The following is a 22,072-nucleotide window of genomic DNA, read 5'->3' as shown; positions in this document are numbered from 1 at the left end:
TCTTATTTGTTTGATATCAACAAACGCCCCTGCACCTTTACTTAATGACTGCACAACCTATGTACGTACACATGCAGTTGATCTTACTGACTTCAACAATTTGTACACTTGCTTGAAAGGAAGCCCCCAGTGAAGTAAATGGGAATTGTTTGCAGACAAACCTGTTTAGAGCTGCCATGGGGAAATACCTCACTTTTGGATATTACATGGTGAATGTCTTGTTGCAACAGGTTCCACAAACTACCCACTCCACCACAGCAGTAACCTACTTGGCTTTCAGCACATCATTTTGTACTCTCTCTCTCACACAGAGAGAAGTAATTCCCATTGAGTTCAAGATTAAGGCCTGCAGCCTTAAACGTCCAGACTGATCTTTTTCATTTTTAGAAGAAAAATAACAATAAAGTAAAGAGAGAAGCTTAAGAGTTTAATGTGAGAATTTTGATTTCCTGCTGGACTCCCAAGATCTGTTGTTGATCTCCCCCTCCTCTAATTTATTTCCTTTATAAAGTCAAAACACTGGGGCCTGTATAGACTGCGCTGTCAAGTCCGTTTCATATTCTTTGGGTCAGTTTTGGGGTCGTCGTCTCCCACCCCCACCAATGATCTTCCTTGTGCAAAGGGAGGCCGCCAAGGCTGCTCCCAAGCAGCGCTGGAAAGCAGCTAGAGAGCTCGGAGGGTGGCGGGGCGGGGGACGACGACGACGCAAGTCTCCCTATGGCCATTAAAGGCGCATGGAGACTAGCTGCCACTGTCGCGCTGGGCTTCCCCTCCACCGCCGGCCTCAGCGGCGCTCCTGTTTTGTTACCTCACGTGCCCAAGAAGGGGCGGGGCCTCCCGCCTTCCATGACGTCACCCCTCACAGCCGCTCTCATCCCGCAGAGTCGGCTTGAACGGACTGGCTGGGGCGGAATGACCCTCGGGTGTCAGGGAGGGGCGGGGCTTTCTCTACGTCATTGCAGCGCGCGCTCTGACAGTTCCAAGGTTTCGCTTCGTTTCGGCTTTCCCCGTCACGAGGGCCGCCGAACCCTTTTCGCGTCCACTTCTGCGCAAGCCCATAGGAAGCCGGCGGCGGCGGGCGGAGCGTGTGGAGGGGGAAAGAAAGCGGCCCGCCGGCTCGTCAATCAAACGGCGCGCCAATCGGGAGCTGGGCGCATCTTTTTGGCGTTTACAGAACCGGCCAATCAGGAGCCAGTTTTCGGTTGGTGACGGAATTTAAACTGAGGAAAGCTGTTATTTCCCCCCTCACCCCTTTCCGTGGAGCGTCCTGGGAGGCATGGAAAAATCAAAAACAAACGGTGAGTCTCGTCTTACCCGCCCGCCCCGGGTCCGGGGGCGGGGGCAGTTTAGCCTTTGCTCGTTGGTGAGGAGGCTGCCCTCCGTTGCCTGCTTGCTCGCCCGGCCTTTTCTCCCCTGACGGGTGAGAGACCGTGTGGGAATATTACACAAGTGAGCATCCCTTGGGCGTTGGGTGAGCTGACCACATACAATATAAGAGAGCTGACCTTGGGAGGCGGGGTCCCCTGGTGGCTTCTCCCCACTGGCCGCTCTCAGTGCTGGGAACCAGTGCGGGATTTGCGTATAAGCTAAACAAGCTATAGCTTAGGGCCCTACTCTCTTGCCCCCCCCCCCATTAAAGGAAGAAAAAACTACTATAATACCATATATAAATATTATAATTATATTTAGTTGTATTTCAATTCAACTACTAAATACCATATTTTTCCATGTGTAACATGCCCCCATGTATAAGACGCCCCCTGTTTTTGGCGACCCAGAATTAAGAAAATGGGGCGAGATTGCCCCCGTGTGACTACCCCCTCTTTGTTTCCCCAGTTTTTTATTGATTTTCCAAATTTAAAACACACAAAAAGGAAAGACATTGCAATATTAAAAATAAAAATGAACATATAAACACCTAACTGTTAGAAGCCCAATTTACCGGTAGTTTCCATTGTTAAGTGACTTCCTCAAATCCCTCCTAACTGAATTTCAATAGATCTCATTGTAGCAGTTTTCCAATATCCACTTTTCAATAAAATTAACTTATTCAAACTACTATCTTCCTTCCTTTTCATAATATTTTCAATCCATAATGTTATACAATTCAACATATTTTAATCCTAGGCCAATGTGGTACTTACAAGTAATTCTACTTATGTTATATTAGAATATCTAGCTGAATAGTCCTTAAATTTCTTCCATTCTTCATGATGTTCCTCCTCTTTCTGATCGCGTATTCTTCCAGTCAGGTTGGCCAGCTCCAAAAAGTCCAACATCTTCATCTGCCATTCCTCCACTGTTGGTATTTCTTGCAATTTCCAATTTTTGGCTAGCAAAATTCTTGCTGCAGTTGTGGCATACAAAAACAGTCCAACATCTTTTTTGGGCAATTCCAGCCCTATTATTCCAAGTAGAGAGGCTTCTGGTTTCTTAATAACATTATTTTAATAACATTATTTTTTAGTAAAAAAAACCTAGTCTTACACATGGAAAAGTACAGTCCATAATTTGTTATGTGCAAATGGCTTTAGATACCTATTAGGTCCATAAATTACCATTTAGGATATATTCAACCCAAAAAACAGCGACAACAGGGCCCCATTAGCTTCAGTATCTTGGGGCCTCATCAAACCTACCATAAATCTGGTCCTGCTGGGAACATAGGAAGCTACCAGCTACCTGCTGGGAACATAGGAAGCCAGACTACTGACCCATTTAATTCAGTATTGTCTTCCACGGTTTCACACAGCAGGCTTTTGCAGCTCCTTATCTTGAAATGATGCGGATTGAACCTGGGACCTTTTGCATGCAAAGCATGTGCTTAATAATATTATAATAATATTTTTTGCACCCTGCCCATCTTACTGGGTTGCCCCACACACTTTGGGTGGCTTCCAACATATATAAAAACATAATAAAACATTAAACATCAACAAGCTTCTCTATACAGGACTGCCTTGAGATGTCTTCTAAAGGTTATCTAGTTACTCATCTCCTGAGCTACAGCCCTTTTCCCTACTAAATAAATAAAACATAGGGTTTTTTCCTTGTCTTATTCCCATGCTGGGGACGGGGGACTTGATGTTTATTTTCATCCGTGTCTTCCTGGATGAAATTAAAAATTGAGCTTGAAGTCACATCTCTAAAATGCGATGTTGTATCAGAGGATTTATATGCCCCACCCTTCCATTAGTAGCATGTTGTTGCTAACAATATAGTCCAGCAATAAAAAATACTGGCAACAAAGCAATGTATGCAAAGTAGCAGTGTCAGCATGGAAGTTAATTACCGTATTTTTCGCTCTATAGGACGCACTTTTCCCCCTCCAAAAATGAAGGGGAAATGTGTGTGCATCCTATGGGGCGAGTGCAGGCTTTCGCTGAAGCCTGGAGAGCGAGGGGGGTCGGTGCGCACCGACCCCTCTCGCTCTCCAGGCTTCAGGAAGTTATCCGCTAGCCGTGGGAGACGCAGCTCCCCCACAGCTAGCGGAGACCTTGCCGGCACCCAGAAGCTTGGGGCGCGCTGAGCTCAGCACGCCCCAAGCTTCGGGCTTAGCGCAGCGCTCTGCTAGCCATGGCTCCCACGGCTTGCGGATAGCAGCCTGTTCTGGGGGCTGGGGTCAGGGGAAGCTTGGGATTCTGGGGGGGAAATAATTTTTTCCCCTTTATTCCCCCCCAAAAAAACTAGGTGCGTCCTATGGGGCGAAAAATATGGTATATTACTAAGACCTGGGCAAACAAAAAGCCCTAACCACAATTAATTAGGGAGTAACACTTTGCCTATTTCTCCACTATCACCAAACTCCTTTGCCCCCAACGATATGAAAACATGAGATCCATAAACTACTCTTTCTTGGTCAAATTGGAGCCACTGCATTTTTTAAATCAAACAAGAATTCATCTCCTTAAACCAGGACTTAATGTTGGCTAGGAAGGAAGAGATTATAAGTGCCTTCATAGTCAGAAGAGTTCAAAGGATCCGAGGCTCCACTCTAAATGCAACTGACAGGCTTTGAGGATGTTGCTTGAGTAGTGTTGCTATCCTAAAATATAGTAGCATTGCACAGATGAAACCAAACTAATTGTGGTGGCTGGTATTATTTATTAAATTTATATACCACCATTCTTCAAAAGTTCACACATTTATATACCACCATTCCTCAAAAGTTCACAGGGCAATTTAAAGTATAGGTAATAAAACTTCACAAATAGCTGTTATGCAGTCCAAACCTATTCACATTTACATATGAGTAAGCTGGTTACTAGTCTCTACCCATGGAAATATGCATTTGCCAACTGAGGAAAGCACTTCATACACCTGTCAAAATGGGCACTAGTCCATGGAGCTCGATGCCACAATATATCTGCTTATACTACAAGATTATTTATTGCTGTTTTTTTGTTGCAGCAAATGTGGCTAATACCTTATAATTACATGCTTACGAGGTTACATGTTTACAAACTCTTGCAAGTCTATATTTGTTCAAGATACTGGGATCATTTGAAGGTGCGGGAGTGGTTTGGTAAATAAAAAATTATCTGGTTTAATCAGTGGCATAAACCAAGTAAAATTCTTGATTGCCAGTGGGAGAAGTTGTATAACTTTGTGATATTGTAATTGCAATTTCTCTCACCCCCACATAAGTGAGACTTGGGGCATTGGGTCTGGTGTTGGTGTAACAGTGCTTGTTTCTTAATTCTCTTCTACTTGTGTGACAGCGTGGGAAATCTTTACCTATTAAGGGCAAGTCTCAAACTAGCTATCTGTAATCTTGCTCCTTTAGGATTAATTTCAAATAATTATTTAAAATCATTCTCCCAAGATTATGTAGGATTTATGGCTCTTCGGGTTTGTGTGCATCTGTGTTAGAAAATGAATGTTTGAACTTACTATTGGCATTTCCAATTTGTTTCACTTCAATATGCAGTTAAGATGCTATTTATTTGAATGTGTTAGATTCCCTTCCCTCCCTGGATGCAATTAAGCATAGTCCTTGATTGGCCAACATGTTAAACTCTTTTGCACTCTGGATATTGCCTACAACAGCAGAATTTCTTGGCTAAATCCCAGAGTTGAAACTTGGATCTCATCATCCTTTGGCCGTTGAATCTTCTGAGAATGTTCCCATTCACCTCCTAACTCTTCACATCTTATGATAGTCATTCTAGTTTGTGACACAACACGATAAAAGCAGTCCACCAGCATCTCAGTTAAGCCTCCAGCCTCTGATGTGAAACCTGCCAGGCTGCCATACAGACTTAATGGGCTCCATTTAGCTTGGTGGGTTACAGTTCTGGTTGAACATTTTGCTTGACAGGCCCATTTTACTTTATTGCTTTTTGGTCTGTTTGGTTTGTGATTGCAATTCCTTTGCAATTTTAGTCAAAATGTTTGGGTTGTATACACAGATGGTGAATGCACAGGGGTTTGGGCTCTGGCTCTGGTGTGGACAGCCCTGGGTTTGGGATCTGGCATGGGTAGTCCGGGCAATATAGGCTCAGGTTTGAGTGCAGACTCTTGAAATATGGCAGCCTAAACTTTGGGCGACCTCCCCTGAAAATGCTCAAAGTTGTACTGTTTGATGTTTAAAATATCAATTTTAAATTTTGGGTTAAAAAAATAGGGGTCGTCTGATACCTGGGGGTGTCTTATATACAGAAAAAATTGGTACTTACATCCAGATTATTTCTCTCCCTGTCCCCGCCAAAAAAAAAAAGAATAGCAGAAAGAGGAGGGTAATGATAAAGCGGGATATCAAATCCAAACTCTTCTTCTAATATAATAGTAATATATTTTTTCAATTTAAATAGAGGATTAACAATGAAAATCAGACTGATTAGGATTAAGTATCAATCACTGGAGGCAATAATACCAACAGTACATTTCTATCATTTTGCACCAAGTCCCTCCCTATCAGGGATGAGTATCATTCAGTTCTGAATATGTGGAAACCAAGAGACAACTCCTCTTAGGTTTTTCACAAGTTACCTTCAAGGAGGATGTGCTAAGGTATATTGTGAATGAAGCAATGCCTCTAGCTGTGCCTCTGACACTCCCTTTTATATAAATTTGCAAGGCGGATACCACCTGCCCTTAAGGATGAGTCTTGCCACAGTTCACAGGTACGCCTCAGATGAAATTGATTCCCAGCTGCCCTCAGGGCGTAATATAGAAACTCAGTTATTTTGCTTATGTTAAGGAGCTAAACAGTTCTTGGCCTACTTTGCCACTAAAATGTGATCCAAACCTGTTTACACCCTTTCGTTGTAAAATCTTGCACTTTAGAAGTTTTGTTTCCTGATAACCAAGGTTTAATTGAAGAAACAATTTGATGTTTTGGTCCCAATAGAAAGTACTTTGTTTGCAAACAGGAAAAACAACTTAAATATTTACAATTTACATTTGTTGAACAAATTCTACATTTGCAGGCTGTATAGAGAACAGCAATTTAAAGACAAAAAGGTAATGCTATATAAACTTTCATTTCTCACAATTAAAAACCCACAATAGGAGCAGGTTTCAATAAAATATCACTTAATTCTGTAGGAAAAATAACCTTTTGCCCTGGAGCACTATGGTCTTAACCAGCGGTGTAAGGAGAAACACTGCATGGGTCTACTGAACCTCTCTGAACCTGGTTTCACATTTTGTGAGTTTCCCGCTACTACAGTGGTCATTGAGGAATTAATCTGGTCTCTTCCTTCTGCAGGTTACTGCTCTATTCCTTCTGGAGAAGAGGCCACTATCTTATCTAGTAGAGCTGCCTCAACAGACTCACAATCCATTTAGTAGAACTGGCTCCCTTTGTGACAAATTGGCAATAACTTTGATCTAAATAGGCAGCATCCCTGTAAGCTTTCCGGGAAGCTCCAGAAACTGAGCTGAGACTTGAGGAAGCAAGTGTTTATTAAGTAAAGCAAACATTTGCAATGAGACTAGAGGTGAAGCTTTCTCTGAAGCAGAGGGAATCATCGAGGGGGAGAGACTGATATAATGAGTGAAAGAAAAGGGAAGGAAAGTCGAGACGAGAGAAAGGCTTGTTACCTACCCCTGGTTTGCTGATAGGCACTGAGAAGGTGAGGGAGCATCCTCAGTGGCAGATAAAGCAAGGTGTTCTCAGGCTATTCTTGGACACCTGTTTGGCAGGGGAACAAAGAACGGGGGTGGCTATCCCAGGCTGCAGTAGGTTTTCACTGCGTAGGACTGCAGGATAATTGATTGAAAAGATGACATCCAGCTGAGAGCTTCAAGAGTGGGTTGAGCATCATGGCAGGTCTCGAAAGCATACCAATCATAGCAGTCTAAAGACAGTTATACTTGCAAGAAAATAAAACACAAGGTTGTTGCATGGGAGAATAAAAGGTGGAGGAGCCAGAGCTATTTTGGGTTGTAGATACATGGTGCTTGTGGCAGATTAAGTACCCCATGATGGTAGTGATAGCTCATTCAGGAATGAAAACCCATTGTTGACGAGAGAAGCCAATTCCATTCTGTTGAATTTCCAATCTAGAGAAAAATGAGAAAATGATTAATATGCTTGAATGATTATGGATTGTATCAGTGCTTTTTTTCTTTTTAAAAAATGTTTAGGGGTACTCTCATTTGCCTACTAATATTGAAATACTGCCCCTCAATGTGGCCAAACTTTAGATTCACAAAATGTTTAGGGGTATGCATATCCCTGTGTCCCCCCAGAAAAAAACACTGGGTTGTATCCAGTGATGTTTCTGTGTGAGTGAAATGGACTTCCATTCGTGCAATGGAAACAATCTGCCCTGCTGCATAACCCCAATATCTCCAAAGGGTTGTGGTACCCTCTATAACAGATTTGGGGAGGGTGCAGGAGGCTGGAGAAGCGAAGACGGGCAAGTCCTTCTGTGCAAATGACATTGAATTTGACCCCGTGTTTTGTTTAATTGAAATAAATCTCTAGGGTTGTTGGCAAGAAGAGAATTTAAGATTTTTAGCAAAATATTGCAAAGGTTTGCTAATAGAAGTACTGTACAGAAATTATTTCAAATGTGATTCCCTTGTCTTCCACCTGAATACATACGGAAATTGTATAATACTTGCTTCACCCCAGAGGTATAGATGGGAATAGTTTAAGGGTGGATTGGGGTGGGACAAATGTGGCAACTCTCTAGGGTGGCCTTTCACTATTTCAACAGGTTGTAGCTGTTGCAATCTCTGTTTGCATCTTGCTATATCACAAGTAGATTACTGACAGCAAACGGGCACATACATGTATGTGTGATTGTGTCACATCTTCAGAAGAGTTGCTTGACTGGCTTTGTGGGAATATACAGGATTTTGGCTTTTTTTAAGCTAGGGAAAGGGCAAATACCTGTTCTTGCCCATCAAGTTACTTAATGGGTCCCCCCCCCCATAATCTAATGCATTTACTTCAAAGTAAGTCCTATTGAGTCACTTGATTTCCCCCCTAAATGTATATGATTAGGGTAGAAACTTGAGAGAGCAATTGCGTGGCATGGCAAGATCCACCGAGATGCAGTGGGCCTCTGGCTCACTCAGTTGATTTCTGGCTTATTTGGCATTATGTTCCCAATCCCAGCTCAGCTAAATATATGTGGGTGTAACATGCTCAGCTGAACCTGATGTGGCTTAGCAACCCAGCATAAAACACTAGTTTAAATACTTGTTTTCCCTCTCCCAGTCTTAGGTAGAACAGTAGCATATACAGTGGTACCTCAGGTTAAGTACTTAATTCGTTCCAGAGGTCCGTACTTAACCTGAAACTGTTCTTAACCTGAACAGTTAACTTTAGCTAATGGGGCCTCCTTCTGCTGCCGTGCCGCCGGAGCCCGATTTCTGTTCTCATCCTGAAGCAAAGTTCTTAACCTGAAGCACTATTTCTGGGTTAGCGGAGTCTGTAACCTGAAGCATATGTAACCTGAGGTACCACTGTATGCTGCTAAGTGGGATTTGGATCTCATGTAACTTTACACTGGCTCTACACCAGCTTGCTTTACACCAATTTAAAGGTGTAAAAGTACATACATTGTCTCTATTTTCAGACCATAAAGTCCATTTTACAGATCAGTTATATTTGATGTGAGACTTAATATTGTATACAGTATAAGGTTGGGGGATAAGAGAGGTGGGAAGAAAAGAGGGGCATAGTTGAACCCAATGTGTTTTGACTATACACAATTTTGTCTTTAGGCGCAATCCCAGAATATAACACTTGCATAAATTGTGGATTTACTGTATTACTCTTTCATTGAAAAAATTATTTAACAAAAATTATATGCTATTTGATTGTAAGAAGACACTACAGCAATATAAATAGCATTAGGTAACATTTGTTACCTTTTGTATTCAACACTGACTTTTCTTTTTCTAGAAATGCAGGAAGAAGATTTAAGTGAAAATGGTATGTTTGTTGCTTCTATTATGAGTAGGGTTCAAGACCTGAAAAGCAAATATAAAAATGACGACAATACTACAGCTGAGCTTAACATCACCAAGGCATCAGTGGATACAACAGGTATGTAGTATTTTGTGACTGCTGATTGGTAGTGCTTTCAAAGCCCTTTATGCAGCTCTTCCAAAGTGTCTGACAACCAGATGTTTCTGAAATGCTACACAAACCACTTTGGAAGCTCTGTGATTGCTGCTTGGGGCACGCTGACCACACAACTTGCAACTTGCTTCTTGCAAGTTGCTTCCTAAATGCTTAACAATTAGCTAGTTGCTGGGTATTTGAGAAGTGCTTCAGAAGCGACTTGGCAATTTGGGGGGGGGGATGAGGAGCTTCTTTTTTAAAAAGGAGCATTTTTATTTCTTTCCTGAGGAAACAGTTTGAACTCAAAGTGGATCCCTCAGCACTTTGAATACACTTCTTTTTCTGATGTGGGAGAAATGCTCCAATTTTAAGAGTATTTCCCCTTCTGCGCAGACTTCAAAGGGGTTTCCATTGTTCTGTTTTGCTGAGATTATTTTATCAGAATTTTTGTGTCTCTAGTGATCATATTTGCAGAGAAGCTTGGTGCTTTTTAAGACTTGGATAATTGTTTGTTTCATTTGGTTTGCTAGCACCCTTCTTAAATCCTTCTTGCAACTCAGTTCTGTGAAGCCACTTCAAGTCCATGCCACTGGATGGCTTGTGCCATGGCATGTGGAAAATAAGAACACTTTTGGCAAGTGGAACACAACTGACATTTTGGTGTTGTATAATTTCTGTTGTTGTTGTTGTTTGTTGCTTGCTGTGGTGCCTTTCAAAACAAAAGGTAGGTTTTCCCATTCTAGGTCAGAAGGTAGTAGCCTGGCTATTCCTAGAGTGATGAATCAAAATGTTGGAACAAAAAGAAACTAAAACGTGTGTTGTTTTAATGGTTCCTTTAGCTGTTTGTAGACAATACTGCATCTTGTTCTTTATAACAAAAATCTTAACAATGCTTTTCTCTTGGGTTTTTTTTAGATAACTCTGGAACAGTTAATCAGATTATGATGACTGCAAATAATCCTGAAGATTGGTTAAATCATTTGCTTAAACTGGAGGCTAAGTGCACTCCTCAGGCTGACATCAGCTTGTTAAATAGACTGATTGGTTGTTACAGGCAAGCAGTTGCATCATTGTCTGCAGAAAAATACCATCAGAATGAAAGCTATGCTCGCATCTTGGTTAGATTTGCAGAACTGAATGCGTAAGTATTCATATCTGGCAAACAGAAAGTTTCAACATTTGTCTTTTACCCTCACTGCAACTACAACTCCTTAATCTTTGTATAGAAGATGATTCTGTTGCTTACAATAGGGAGCTAGTTGGACATTTATTGACCACTGTATGACTCATGATTGCAAGGATTGGGGAGATATTGCTGGAGCTGATATGGCACAGAAAGGCATGGGATAGTGTATCAGTGGAAAAGTTAACATTTTAATTAGAAGTACCCAGAGTTCAATGTAGAACAGAAGTTTATTTCCGTCTGGTTTGATTTTGTGACCTATGTCAATATCCAAGACTATGGTATAGGACTACCTCTGTCTAAATTCTGCAAGGAAGAGTGCATCCAGGATGGGATTTTTGACTGGAAAGAGTGAGTACAGATGATTTGCAGGCTACCTCGTTTGCTGTACAGTATGTATTGTGATGCATACTAACCTCTGGTTGAAAACAATTTAATTTTCTTTGAGCTAATTTGTAAGCACTGCAAAATTTAGGTGGCATCACCCTTTCCCAGTAAACAAATATCATTTGCATGCATGTGTGAGGTGAATGATTGAAACACTTGCTTCAAACCATTGTTTCTTTGCAGCACTGGAGACCCAGAAGAGGCACGTGATCAGTTTCATCTTGCCAGACTAACCTGCAGTAAATTTTCTTTTGTTCATGTGGCTTTTGCACAATTTGAACTCTCTCAAGGTATGTGGATACAGATTTACTCAAAATTTGGCATGGCTAAGCTTTGTTACTGACCACATTTCCTATCCTGGATAATGGTTGTAAAATGCTAATAACTGTTATTTATTTTTTAAAGTCATACCCACACACACCCCATTTTAGCACAAAGTTCATTATTTCGTATTTTTTAAATTAGGAAATCTGAAAAAAGCTAAACAGCTGCTTGAAAAAGCTGCAGAGGTTGGAGCACTTCCAGTAGAAATGTTGGAAATTGCTGTAAGAAACTTAAGTTTACAAAGAAAGCAGCTACTTTCGGTTGAAGACAAAGAGAATTTGACAGGTGAGTCTGAAGCAGACTATAGGGTGAAATTGACTGTTGCACTAAGGTGATCGTATATCAGCCCAAGCAGTTCTCCCCTCTTCTGCTATTGCATGCTTAGTGTTCTGCTAGCCCCTCCCCCCCCGAGCCGATGGGAGGGGGCTTGGGGGAGGAAAGGAGGGAAAGCCCCTTTGCACTCGTGGAACTTGGTGTGCTGTGTCCTGCAAATTTAGTTGAATCTGGTTTACTTGATTTAGCTGAATCTGGCCCATTTTGTTGAAATTAAAAGGCTCCTCCTCCCATGAGCCTGGCTTCCCACTTTCCTGCCCTATCTCCATATATCCTGTTTCCTCCCTCCCGTGTGCCATATTTCTTACCTTTCACACTTGAATCCAAGAGTCAAGCCACCATCAGTCCTTCGCTTTTCCAACCAGTTCAAGATAGAAGGTGGGAGAATATAATCTTTCTATGTTAAGTTTGGAGTCATGATCAATATAACATAGACATTCATTCAAGTGTTGTATTCAATCTAATCCTTGTTGTATTGGGAAAATAAACTCCTTAAAGATCACTACAGTGTGGTTAAAAGGTATATAAAGCCTGCATTGTTCTCCATGTTGTAAATCAAATACCCAACTTTTGGTATTTAAACAACTAAAATGTTTAATTTTTTCTCTTAATAAATTATATGTTTACAGCTCTAAACTCTCATAATGAAGCTGGAAACTTCCCGAATAGGAAAATAAATGTTGATTCTAATGAGATTTCTGCCAGTACTCATAGTTCTTACCATGGGTAAGTAAATCCAAATATTGTGTGGAATTCTTTTTATTTTATTTCCAAGTGCTGTGGTACAATTAGAACTGTCCAACTCTTTTTTTCAGGGAGAAAAAGTATTCTCCTCAGGAAAGTGAACGCAAACCATTGAAGCAATTAAATAAGTCTAACAAGGTAGGCCTGTTTAAACGTTTGTGTATTCTTGTACTTGATTTTTTGCAATTGAGTTGAGTTCTACTTCCACTTCCATTTCCGTTTTTAGATGCGTCCGTTTGGAAGAGTTCCTTTCAGATTAGTAAGTGATGATGAGGATGACTCTGTGGGGATGGATATTCCATGTGCAGCTAGTATTGCAAACAGGTACAGTCCCTTTTAAACTCACAAACACTTAAGTATCTGTTGATTGAACAAAGATATAAAGCACAGTCCATTATTCTGGTGCGTGAACTTGTGGCTCACTGCAAAAGGGAATGGAGGGGTAGATGTATCATTATATAGGATGTACACCAGAGATTTCCATTGAGAATAGTGGCCAGTATGCACTGATCTATGCACGCCCAACATCCAGCCAAAAGGAAGGATGACGGTTTTATTAAGTTATTTATTAGTCTACTCAAGAAAACAAATAGTCCATATACAGATTTTCAACTGTTATGTTCCCCATAGTAAACATAGTAAACAACTCTGATTTATGGAATGCTCTTTGCCTAGCACTAGCTGTCATCATTTGGGGGCTGGGCAAAAGACATTTTTGTTTTCCCAGGATTTTTAGCAGCACTAATTTAATTGTACTCCAGTAGTTATGCAATTTTTATAATTTTAATTGTTTTACTTGGTTTTGAATTGCTTTGTGGCTTTCTTCTTAGTGGCAAGCAATAGATGCGTTTAAGAAGGCTAAAGCTCTGAGTGTCAGCAGTGAAAATTATTCCTCCCAATTCTGAACTGCACAGGTGGGGCATGGATTGTCTTGGTAGAGTTCCTTATCCCCTTCCAAGCTCCAAAGTATGAAATAAGCTGAGCTGGTTAGGATGGGAAGCATTTTTCCCACCTCACTTTTCTGCAGAGAAGAGTTGGTAGCTCTTGCAGCTACTGCTTAATAGGACTCTACTGCCAACATCAGCTAAAAACCACATATTTGCATCCTCTCTGAAGGGCAGGTGTAAAGTAAGGTTACCAGACATCCTCGTTTCCTGGGGACAGTCCCCGGATTTATAAATCAGTCGCCTGACAAAATCCATTGAAGTTGAAAAGTGTCCCCGGATTCATTGAAAAACATCTGGTAACCATAGTGTAAAGGGGCATCCTGGAGCTGATGGTTAATAATGGGGTTCCAAGCTCCTTTGTTGACCAACCAATAGCAGCAGCTTTAAATAAAATGTAGAAAATATTTAAAACTGCAAGCAGCTACCTGTAACGTGGTTGATGCATGCATGGGACAGCTAGTGCTAGTTGCTGAGACTGCACTGTGTCTGTCTCTGTGAATTTGAGAGGTTTAGTTCTGAACATTTATTATCTACCGTAAGTTTATGTTTAGCCTGACAGATGCTCTTTCTCCCACATTTCAAATCATTAGAGTTTCACAAGCTTTGCTTTTACATCCCTACTGGGGTCTTCTGATTTGTCGTACGCCATTTGGGTTTGTTCTTAATAATGGCAACATTTACTGCAAGGGATTCTGTAATGCATAAATGCCAGTCTTCTAATTTTAACATGATGCTATGCAATTGTTTTCTGTGCTTATACCTGAGCAGAGTTGGGTATTTGTACTTTCCTGGACAAATGCAGATCAACTTGTGCGGGCTTAGTGTTAACAGACAATTAATGTTTTGTTTAAAAAATTAGGAAAATATCTGACAGCAATTTGAGCCAGTTGCCACTGTGTGAGTCAAAACCTAATGGAAGCGATATACCAGGAGACTTGAAGGTAATTTGAATGTTCTTACTCAAGTTAATGGTCATGGTTGATAAGATTGCAAGTGGGGGGTTGCAGAAACAGGCTCAGAATGTGTAGACAAAGTAGGAGTTTAGTAGCACCATGATAAAAAAACAGATTACCTTGGTATTAAATGTGGAAATACAAAGTAAGCAAACTACTCACTGCTGCTACTGAGGGTGGTTTCCCTCCTTGCCTCTTTCAGACATACACTAAGTGCGCAACATACTCTCATTTAACTTGTGTGCGTGACAATCAATCAATATGAAAGAAAGGGCAAAAAGGACTTGGTGTTCCAGGAAAAATGAATTTGGTAATCCCACCTGCCATTGAATCATTTCATCTGCAAACTTCCTTAAGCTTCCACTGCTCACAATCCATGGAACCAAGAGTGCAGGAGCAGGCCATGAAAATCATGTTCTTCCTCCTGACATGGCTTAAACTAGCTGGGGAAAAATTTGCATGTGAGCGGGAGGATATGGGAGTAGGAGCATGCAATCATTCTTTCTCCTTCTGACCTCATTCAAGACTCCATGACCACCTTTCCCATTTTAAAATCCCAGTGAAGTTACAACATGCAATTTGGGAAGCTCCTTATTCATTTCTCTCCCCCCCCTCCCCAAGGGACTAAGCCAGAGTTTCCAAACTTTTCTTGTTGGTGACACACTTTTTAGACATGCATCGTTTCACGACACAGTAATTCAATCTTACTAGCAAGCCGGAAGTTAAATTAACCCCTTTCCAGCTCCTGGAGGAGCATGGGGAGAGTTTGCATGACACAACTGCACACTGCTGCTGACACACTAACGTGTCACAACACACAGTTTGGAAAGCTCTGGACTAAGCAATGCATGCTTGAGTGTCATTTGTGCGTTAAGGTAACAATGAAACGAGTCACTTTATGTAGATGTTGCTATTTATGTGCAGTAGTTTGAAAAGTTTGTGGTTTAGAACCTTTCTCTTTGGGCCCTTAGAGGAGGCACTTTTAATATTAAACATAAACAAATTGTTCTTAGCAACACCTTTCAGTTATCATTTAAAATGTTATTCAAACAAATCAGATTGGGCCTATGGAAATGTTCACAATATGAATGGCTGTTAACAAAAGGAAGTCACAGCTTAATGTTAATACTACTTTTTAAGTGTTCAAAGCACTCCTTTTTTATTACCCTTACAAAATACAAACATTGATAAACTTATCCCCATATTGTAGATGAAAACAGCCAAATTAGCTAGCCTAAATGTCGGCAGGAGCAGGCAGAAAGCAGATCTGGATCTCTGCTTTATTGGCAAGGCTTTCTGACTCTCAATAGTTGGTCAGCAGCAAGTAGGAAAGAGTTCTCTGCCATGGTTGGTGGCATGTCTTGGTATTCCTTGCCTGTTCATCTTTGAACAAGTCTTTGTGAAGCTTTGCTGGACAGTTTAGAGTTGTTAGAATTTCTAACTTATGAGTTGCAGTAGATCCGTAGATTCACTCCCTTAACTATTATTATTTTGCATCTAACTCCTCCCACCTCTTTTGCCACTTTTTTGCACCTTGGACCTATCAACCATGGGGTTCTAGTTTAAAAATAAAGTAGTTCCCACAAGCTTGAAGTTTGCCCACCTGTCTCTTTGTGAGTTCATGACTGAGGTGAGATTTCAATCGAGGATATCCATTCTTAGCTTCTACACTAAACCAAACCTTAAGTGGGTGGCAGCCCATAGAATTGGTGCGCTGATGTTCTAGAACTGATGAGCTGCTTCTCAAAGCAGCTTGTGCCATTTTATGTGACAGGAAAGAAATGAAGCAAGGTTGGGGAAACTGTTCTGAACTGGAGATCATGTTGCCATTCAAATTGGCCAGTTTGCTGACTAAATATGCAGAAGCATCAAACCAAGGCATTTGCACAGATTTACTGACACAAATCTCAAGAGTTCTCCCATATGCAGATATTATCAGTGTCATTTCTCATCTTTCAGTTTTGAAGATAAGGATGCATTTTGTCAGGATGCAAGCAGTTGAAGATTATAAGACACAAATTTCAGAGTTTGCTCCAATAGAAGATAAAACTGTAAAAGCTGTTTCTAGTGTCTGTCTTGTTATTGCAGTCAAGTTATAGTTCACTTCCCAAGAACTCAACAAAGCCACCCAGAGTGGCTGGATATAAATAATAAAACAACAATCTGACGTTTAGAAGACATCTGAAGGCAGATGTCCTGTATTGGGAAAATTTTTAGTGTCTGATGTATTACAATTTTTATATGTGCTGTAAGCCGCCCTGAGTGGCTGGGGAAACCCAACCAGATGGGTGGGGTATAAATAATAAAATAATAATTATTACTATCATCATCACCACCACCATCAAGATTGTGCAGGAGAATAAGCAGGCTAGGATCCTTCAGTTTTAATTCTATATTAAACCATGGAGTCAGCTGAGTGTGTGGCTATCTTTTTTCTTGGCTTTGTTATAAAAAAACTCTTCTTCTTTTTTAAGCCTTTACCAAGCAGATGGTTAATGGAATTGCAGCCACCAGATGATGAGAACTCAGAAGTAGCTACCAATTCAGCTCCAACCTTAAAGAATAAATATGGTTCTACTTATGCTGGTAAACAAAAAGGTTTGTTTTAACTCTGTGGGATTGGACTGACGTGGGTATCTCGGTAGATTTTTAACTTTGGCATTTGTGGATTGTTCATTCTGCACTTGATTAAAGTAGCCAGAGCATAGTTGGCTTAGCTGAAAATTAGAAAAGAAAATGAAAAGAGGCTACCTTTTCCCCCTCCAAAGCATTACCCTCTGAATGTAGTTTTTGTTGCTTGCCCTAGAGTCCCATACAGTGGTGCCTCGCAAGACGAAATTAATTCGTTCCTCGAGTTTTTTCGTCTCACGAATTTTTCGTCTTGCGAAGCACGGTGTCGAAAAAGTTTTGGAAAAGCTTCAAAAATCACCAAAAACCTCAAAAAGGCTACCACACCGCGTTCTATGAGTTGCTCCTCGAAGTCAAGTCGCAACTGTATTAAAGGTGTTAAGAAAAAGGAAACAAACTTGCAAGACGTTTTCATCTTGCAAAGCAAGCCCATAGGGAAATTTGTCTTGCGAAGCAGCTCAAAACCCGCAAACCCCTTTCGTCTAGCGATTTTTTCGTCTTGTGAGGCATTTGTCTTGCGGGGCACCACTGTATTTTAGATCCTCTGTCTCCATTGTAACTTGAGGCCACTGCAGAAGTTCAGTTTGCCCAGTGCATCTCCCCTTCCCCTAAGGATGACTATAGCTCCTACCACCCGCTACTCCTTTCTCCCAGCCCACCACATGTATAAATTCAGTAAGGCTTAACAGCACTTTTAGTCTATTCATGGTAACTTTTTTGTGCTCCTTGTGTAGTCCAACCTCTTCCTTTTCTGAATATCTTGCTGTAAACGCCACCAAGTTCTTTTGGATAACTGGAACTATTGTTTTAGAAACTGAGGAGCACCATAAGGAGCCAAGTACCACAGAACCAAGCTGCCTAGAAAGACTACAGCACCCCTCTGTTCCTCTTGAAAATGATGAAAAGAAAGAGTTAAGATTAAATTGTCGTGCATCTGCAAATAAGTGGTTTAATCTTGAAGCAATGCACAAAACAAACTTGGAGGTAATTTTATTGACTTATATAAGTGATTTTTTGTTATGTTGTCTTCATTGTCATTAGTACTGAAATGTAAAAAGTCCACCTTGCCTTGTTTGCAGTGATACTTTAGCCACCCTGAAATCCCTTTTTGAGTAGGATAAAAGTTGTATAAAGAAATGTGCTCTTGTACATTGGAACTTCTGCTCCCTCTCTTGTTCCCCTGCACCCCATGAAATCTGTTCCAGGTGGTTGGAAACCCCAGAACAGATTTTGGGAGCACATGGGGAGGAAGGATTTTCATTGCAAAAGTGGAAGGCCTTCCATGATCAACTTCACTGGATACAATCCTTAGTGTAATACTTTAGTGGTATATCATGTTCATTCAGTCTCTCATTGCCAGGAAGCCGTTCACAGCTGTAAATTAAATCTTGTTTTTAGTCAGCGGCATTCAAAGATGGCACTAGCAAAGAGGCATCTTTGAAATACAAATATAAAATTTGTATTGGTAGTGCAGCTAACCAGTAAAGCAGTAGTCTTCAAGACATATGTGATATAGGCCTATAATTTAAATCCCAGTATTCCCATCTCTAGCAAGCTAGAATTGCTTTGAATATGGTATTGTGTGCACAGGCTTACTATCAAAACCTCCTAAAAGTACTTGGTGCTTGCCTAGTGTTTAGATATGCATGACACATCGCATGCAAATGCTAGTACAAACCATAATATTCAATGGATAAGCAGAGCTTTGAATTCCAGAAATGTGTGCAGTTCAAAGATCAAGTGAAATTGCACCTTTGAGGGGCTCCCATCCAAGTACTAACCAGGCCTGACCCTACTTAGGTTCCGAGATCAGATGAGATTGGGCGTGTTCAGGGTAGCATGGCCATAGACAAGGATTTTCATTGCAAGAAAATGGAAAAGCAAAACCATCCCCTCGTAGTTCGAATGGCAAGCAAAACTAATAGAGTACTTACAATTAGCAAGGAGAATGGGGGCAGTGAGAGGAAATTCAACACAAGAAGTAAATAAGGAATGGTCAGTAATTAAGGAATATCTCAAAGGGTACTGCGATAATAAATGCTTTCTGTCAGATACTGAATGAGCCATGCAATATAAAGTATTTGTTAGATAGTTACATTAACGAAAAACAACTTCACACAACTGTTTAAATAATAGTTTAATTGTAAATTAGTACAATGGGTAGAGTCGGAAGTTTCTTTTCTTTGTTGATTCAAACAGTGAATAAACACAGTGAATGTTATTTTGTTGGTATTGCATGTATTTTAAGAATCTGTCTAAAAAAATCTTCAGTAAATTTAAAAAAGAAAAAAAAAATTCACCTTTGATTTCCACTTAAATTTTATTTAGCAAGCACTCACTAGTATGTGGATTTTATATGATGTATGCTTACTTGAGAACTGATGACATTTCCTCCATTTTATAGGGAAAAAACTCAAGTGCTGAACAGCCAGCTTTTCAAGTTTCTAAAAGATTTTCACCACCAGAGCCAATTTTTCGAAAACTTTCACCGCCAGAGACTGCATCAAAGATAAACAGCCAGTCACTTGTTGGCCCAGTAGCTAGCAACAACACACTGCGAGATTACATGGCCTGGTAATGTGTGTGTGTGTGTGTGTGTGTGTGTGTGTGTGGTGGTTTATTTTTTCAATTCTATTTTAAATTTTGATGGAATTTGCTTTTGTGCTGTTTAAGCAAGCTAGTGGTTATATGTACTAAATAGAAGTGTGCATCTTCAGTGCTGGGTAAAGCATTTATAGAGTGCCTGAACTTGAAATAACATCCCTCATCAATAATTCTGCATGGCGTAAAAATGAAGCAGTAGTAGTAACAGTAGTTTGATTTATTGTCCACCCTTTACCCTAAATGGCTGCGAGTCACAACAATTTAAAATGCATTAAAAACAATTTAAAACAAATTCCAATCACAGTGCCAATCTAACCACCCACGAGGGTCTGCACAGAAGGAGTTGGCCTTCCAGATATTTGGGGCCTAAGTCATTTAGGGCCTTAAACATTAACATGAGCTCCTTGAATTGGGCCCATTGGCAACCAATGCAGTTGTTTTAAAATAGTAGGGGTTATATGAGATCTAAAGGGAACCCCAGCTAGTAAACTGGCTGCTGTGTTTTGGATCAGTTGAAGTTTCTGAGTTGTCTTCAAGGCCAGCTGCACACAGCATATTGCAAGAATCCAGTTTGGAAGTTACCAGAGCATGGTGGAGTACAGTGGTTCAGTAATTTCTGCCCGAAAGGGGCTGTAGTTGGCAGACCAGCTGTGTCTGGAAAAGTGACTCCTTGCCAATGAGGCCACCCGAGCCTTGCAGTGACATCTGGAACAGGCCATCTGCCCTTCTCCTGCACTTGAGAACTTGGGACACATGACTCCTTGTTTTTTTCAGCATCAATTTATTGGCCAACATCCAAGCACTCATCTTAACACCTCAACCTCCTCTTCCAAGTCAGGGGAAGAGAAGGATTGAGCTGGGTGTCATCTTTGTATCGATAACCTCTTACTAGAAGTACATGCGCTTCAAATTAAGATTAAATTTAATATTTTTTGGAGATGTTTGGGCAGTTTTTTGGAGATGTTTTTGAGCCAGCTTTAAACATTACATTCAACTTCAAACATTGTGACTTGGATAAAAAATTAAGCTACTGGTTAAATACATGGTTGATTGCGGGGTGGGGGTGGGGAGTGTATTGCTGCTTGTGCAAGGATTGTAATGCTCAAATGCCTTTGACAGTTTCAGTACTCCAGTCGTAACGAATAATTTTCTTCACCTGAGTAAGGACACCACACCATACAACCAGCTTTCCTGTTTGCAAGCTTGTACTCCCTCAACTCCATTCCAAGTGCGTACTGGATTACCGGTAACCTTTCTAAAATAAATGACTCTGAAAGTGCATTATGAGATAATGAAGGAAACTGATCCATAGTGGGTGCAACCCATTCTTACGGACAAGCAAGCAGTTAGAAATTTTTATTGCTTTTATCACTTGTTGTTTGCTGTCCTGAACTCCTTTGAGAGGGATGGTGGGATATAAATTTAAGAAAGAAAGAATGTACATTTAATGTTTCATAACATGGTTGTCTTGTATTAAATATGTAACAAATTTCTGTTTTGTTTCTGGGCTAACAGTTTTGATGCTATGCTCTTTAAGCTGTGCTTGTAATCTGCAACGTGTTGACAATTTTATGTCAGTCCCACAAGAAATACCTGAACATACTAGTAAGCTAGAATATTAAATACGGTGGACGCTCGGGTTGCAAACGTGATCCGTATGGGATGCACGTTCGCAACCCACAGCAGCGCGTCTGCGCATGCACGGGTTGCGATTTAGTGCTTCTGCGCATGCGCAACTGCCAAAACCCAGAAGTAACCCGTTCCGGTACTTCTGGGTTTCAGCGGTCCGTAGCCTGAAAAAACGCAACCTGAAGTGTCTGTAACCCGAGATATGACTGTAAATATCTAACATGTTGCTTTTGATGTGTATTTTTTTAAATTCAGATTTCAACTCCTTTACCTAAAAATGATTGCATCAGTATTAAAGGAAAATGGTACACTGTGTTGAAACAAATCGGCAGGGGAGGATCAAGCAAGGTGAGGTTTTAAATGCAAGTTTTAGTTCATTGATAACTGTTGCTTGCGGAAGGTGGTTTAAAAATAATCACTGACATAACATACCATGTCATTGCTTCCCCTGCCCCCATCTCTCTTAAGCAACACCATTCTTTTTGTATTGTGCTTGTAATAGGTAGCTTCCCTATTACAGGGTAAGTTCAAGAAGGTCCCTGACCTTGGTGTAATTAACATTTGGTAATGCACTTAAAAATAAGCAAAACTGGTGGTTTGTATTCCTTTTTCCCCCAGGTGTTTCAAGTACTTGATGAAAAGAAGCAGCTTTATGCTATCAAATATGTCAATTTAGAAGAGGCAGAGGAACAAACTTTAGAAAGCTATAAAAATGAGATTGCACACTTAAATAAACTTCAGCAACATTGCGATAAGATTATCCGACTGTATGACTAGTGAGTAAATGTTTTTACAAACCCAGCTTAATTAA

The 22,072-nt window shown here is 40.6% G+C and overlaps 1 protein-coding gene across 4 annotated transcripts in view; it reads left to right on the top strand.

Moving 5' to 3' along the window:
* The first annotated feature begins 1,130 nt into the window (after window positions 1-1,130).
* Window positions 1,131-22,072, top strand: part of TTK (TTK protein kinase) — a 32,118-nt gene continuing 11,176 nt past the window's right edge. The window contains exons 1-15 of one of the 4 annotated variants that reach the window (XM_082216971.1): window positions 1,131-1,298; window positions 9,368-9,511; window positions 10,445-10,670; window positions 11,283-11,389; window positions 11,565-11,708; window positions 12,386-12,482; window positions 12,572-12,638; window positions 12,727-12,824; window positions 14,307-14,388; window positions 16,875-16,998; window positions 17,840-18,012; window positions 19,433-19,602; window positions 20,752-20,860; window positions 21,517-21,609; window positions 21,880-22,037. In XM_082216971.1, the coding sequence (XP_082073097.1) occupies window positions 1,277-1,298; window positions 9,368-9,511; window positions 10,445-10,670; window positions 11,283-11,389; window positions 11,565-11,708; window positions 12,386-12,482; window positions 12,572-12,638; window positions 12,727-12,824; window positions 14,307-14,388; window positions 16,875-16,998; window positions 17,840-18,012; window positions 19,433-19,602; window positions 20,752-20,860; window positions 21,517-21,609; window positions 21,880-22,037 (1,814 nt within the window). In that variant the 5' untranslated portion in view covers window positions 1,131-1,276. The other 3 variants (XM_082216972.1, XM_082216974.1, XM_082216973.1) reach the window with 3 other exon arrangements.

This window comes from Podarcis vaucheri (assembly GCF_965113315.1).
Source record: "Podarcis vaucheri genome assembly, chromosome: 3".
In the NCBI taxonomy this organism is placed as follows: domain Eukaryota; kingdom Metazoa; phylum Chordata; class Lepidosauria; order Squamata; family Lacertidae; genus Podarcis; species Podarcis vaucheri.
This window is presented reverse-complemented; position numbering and strand designations above follow the sequence as displayed.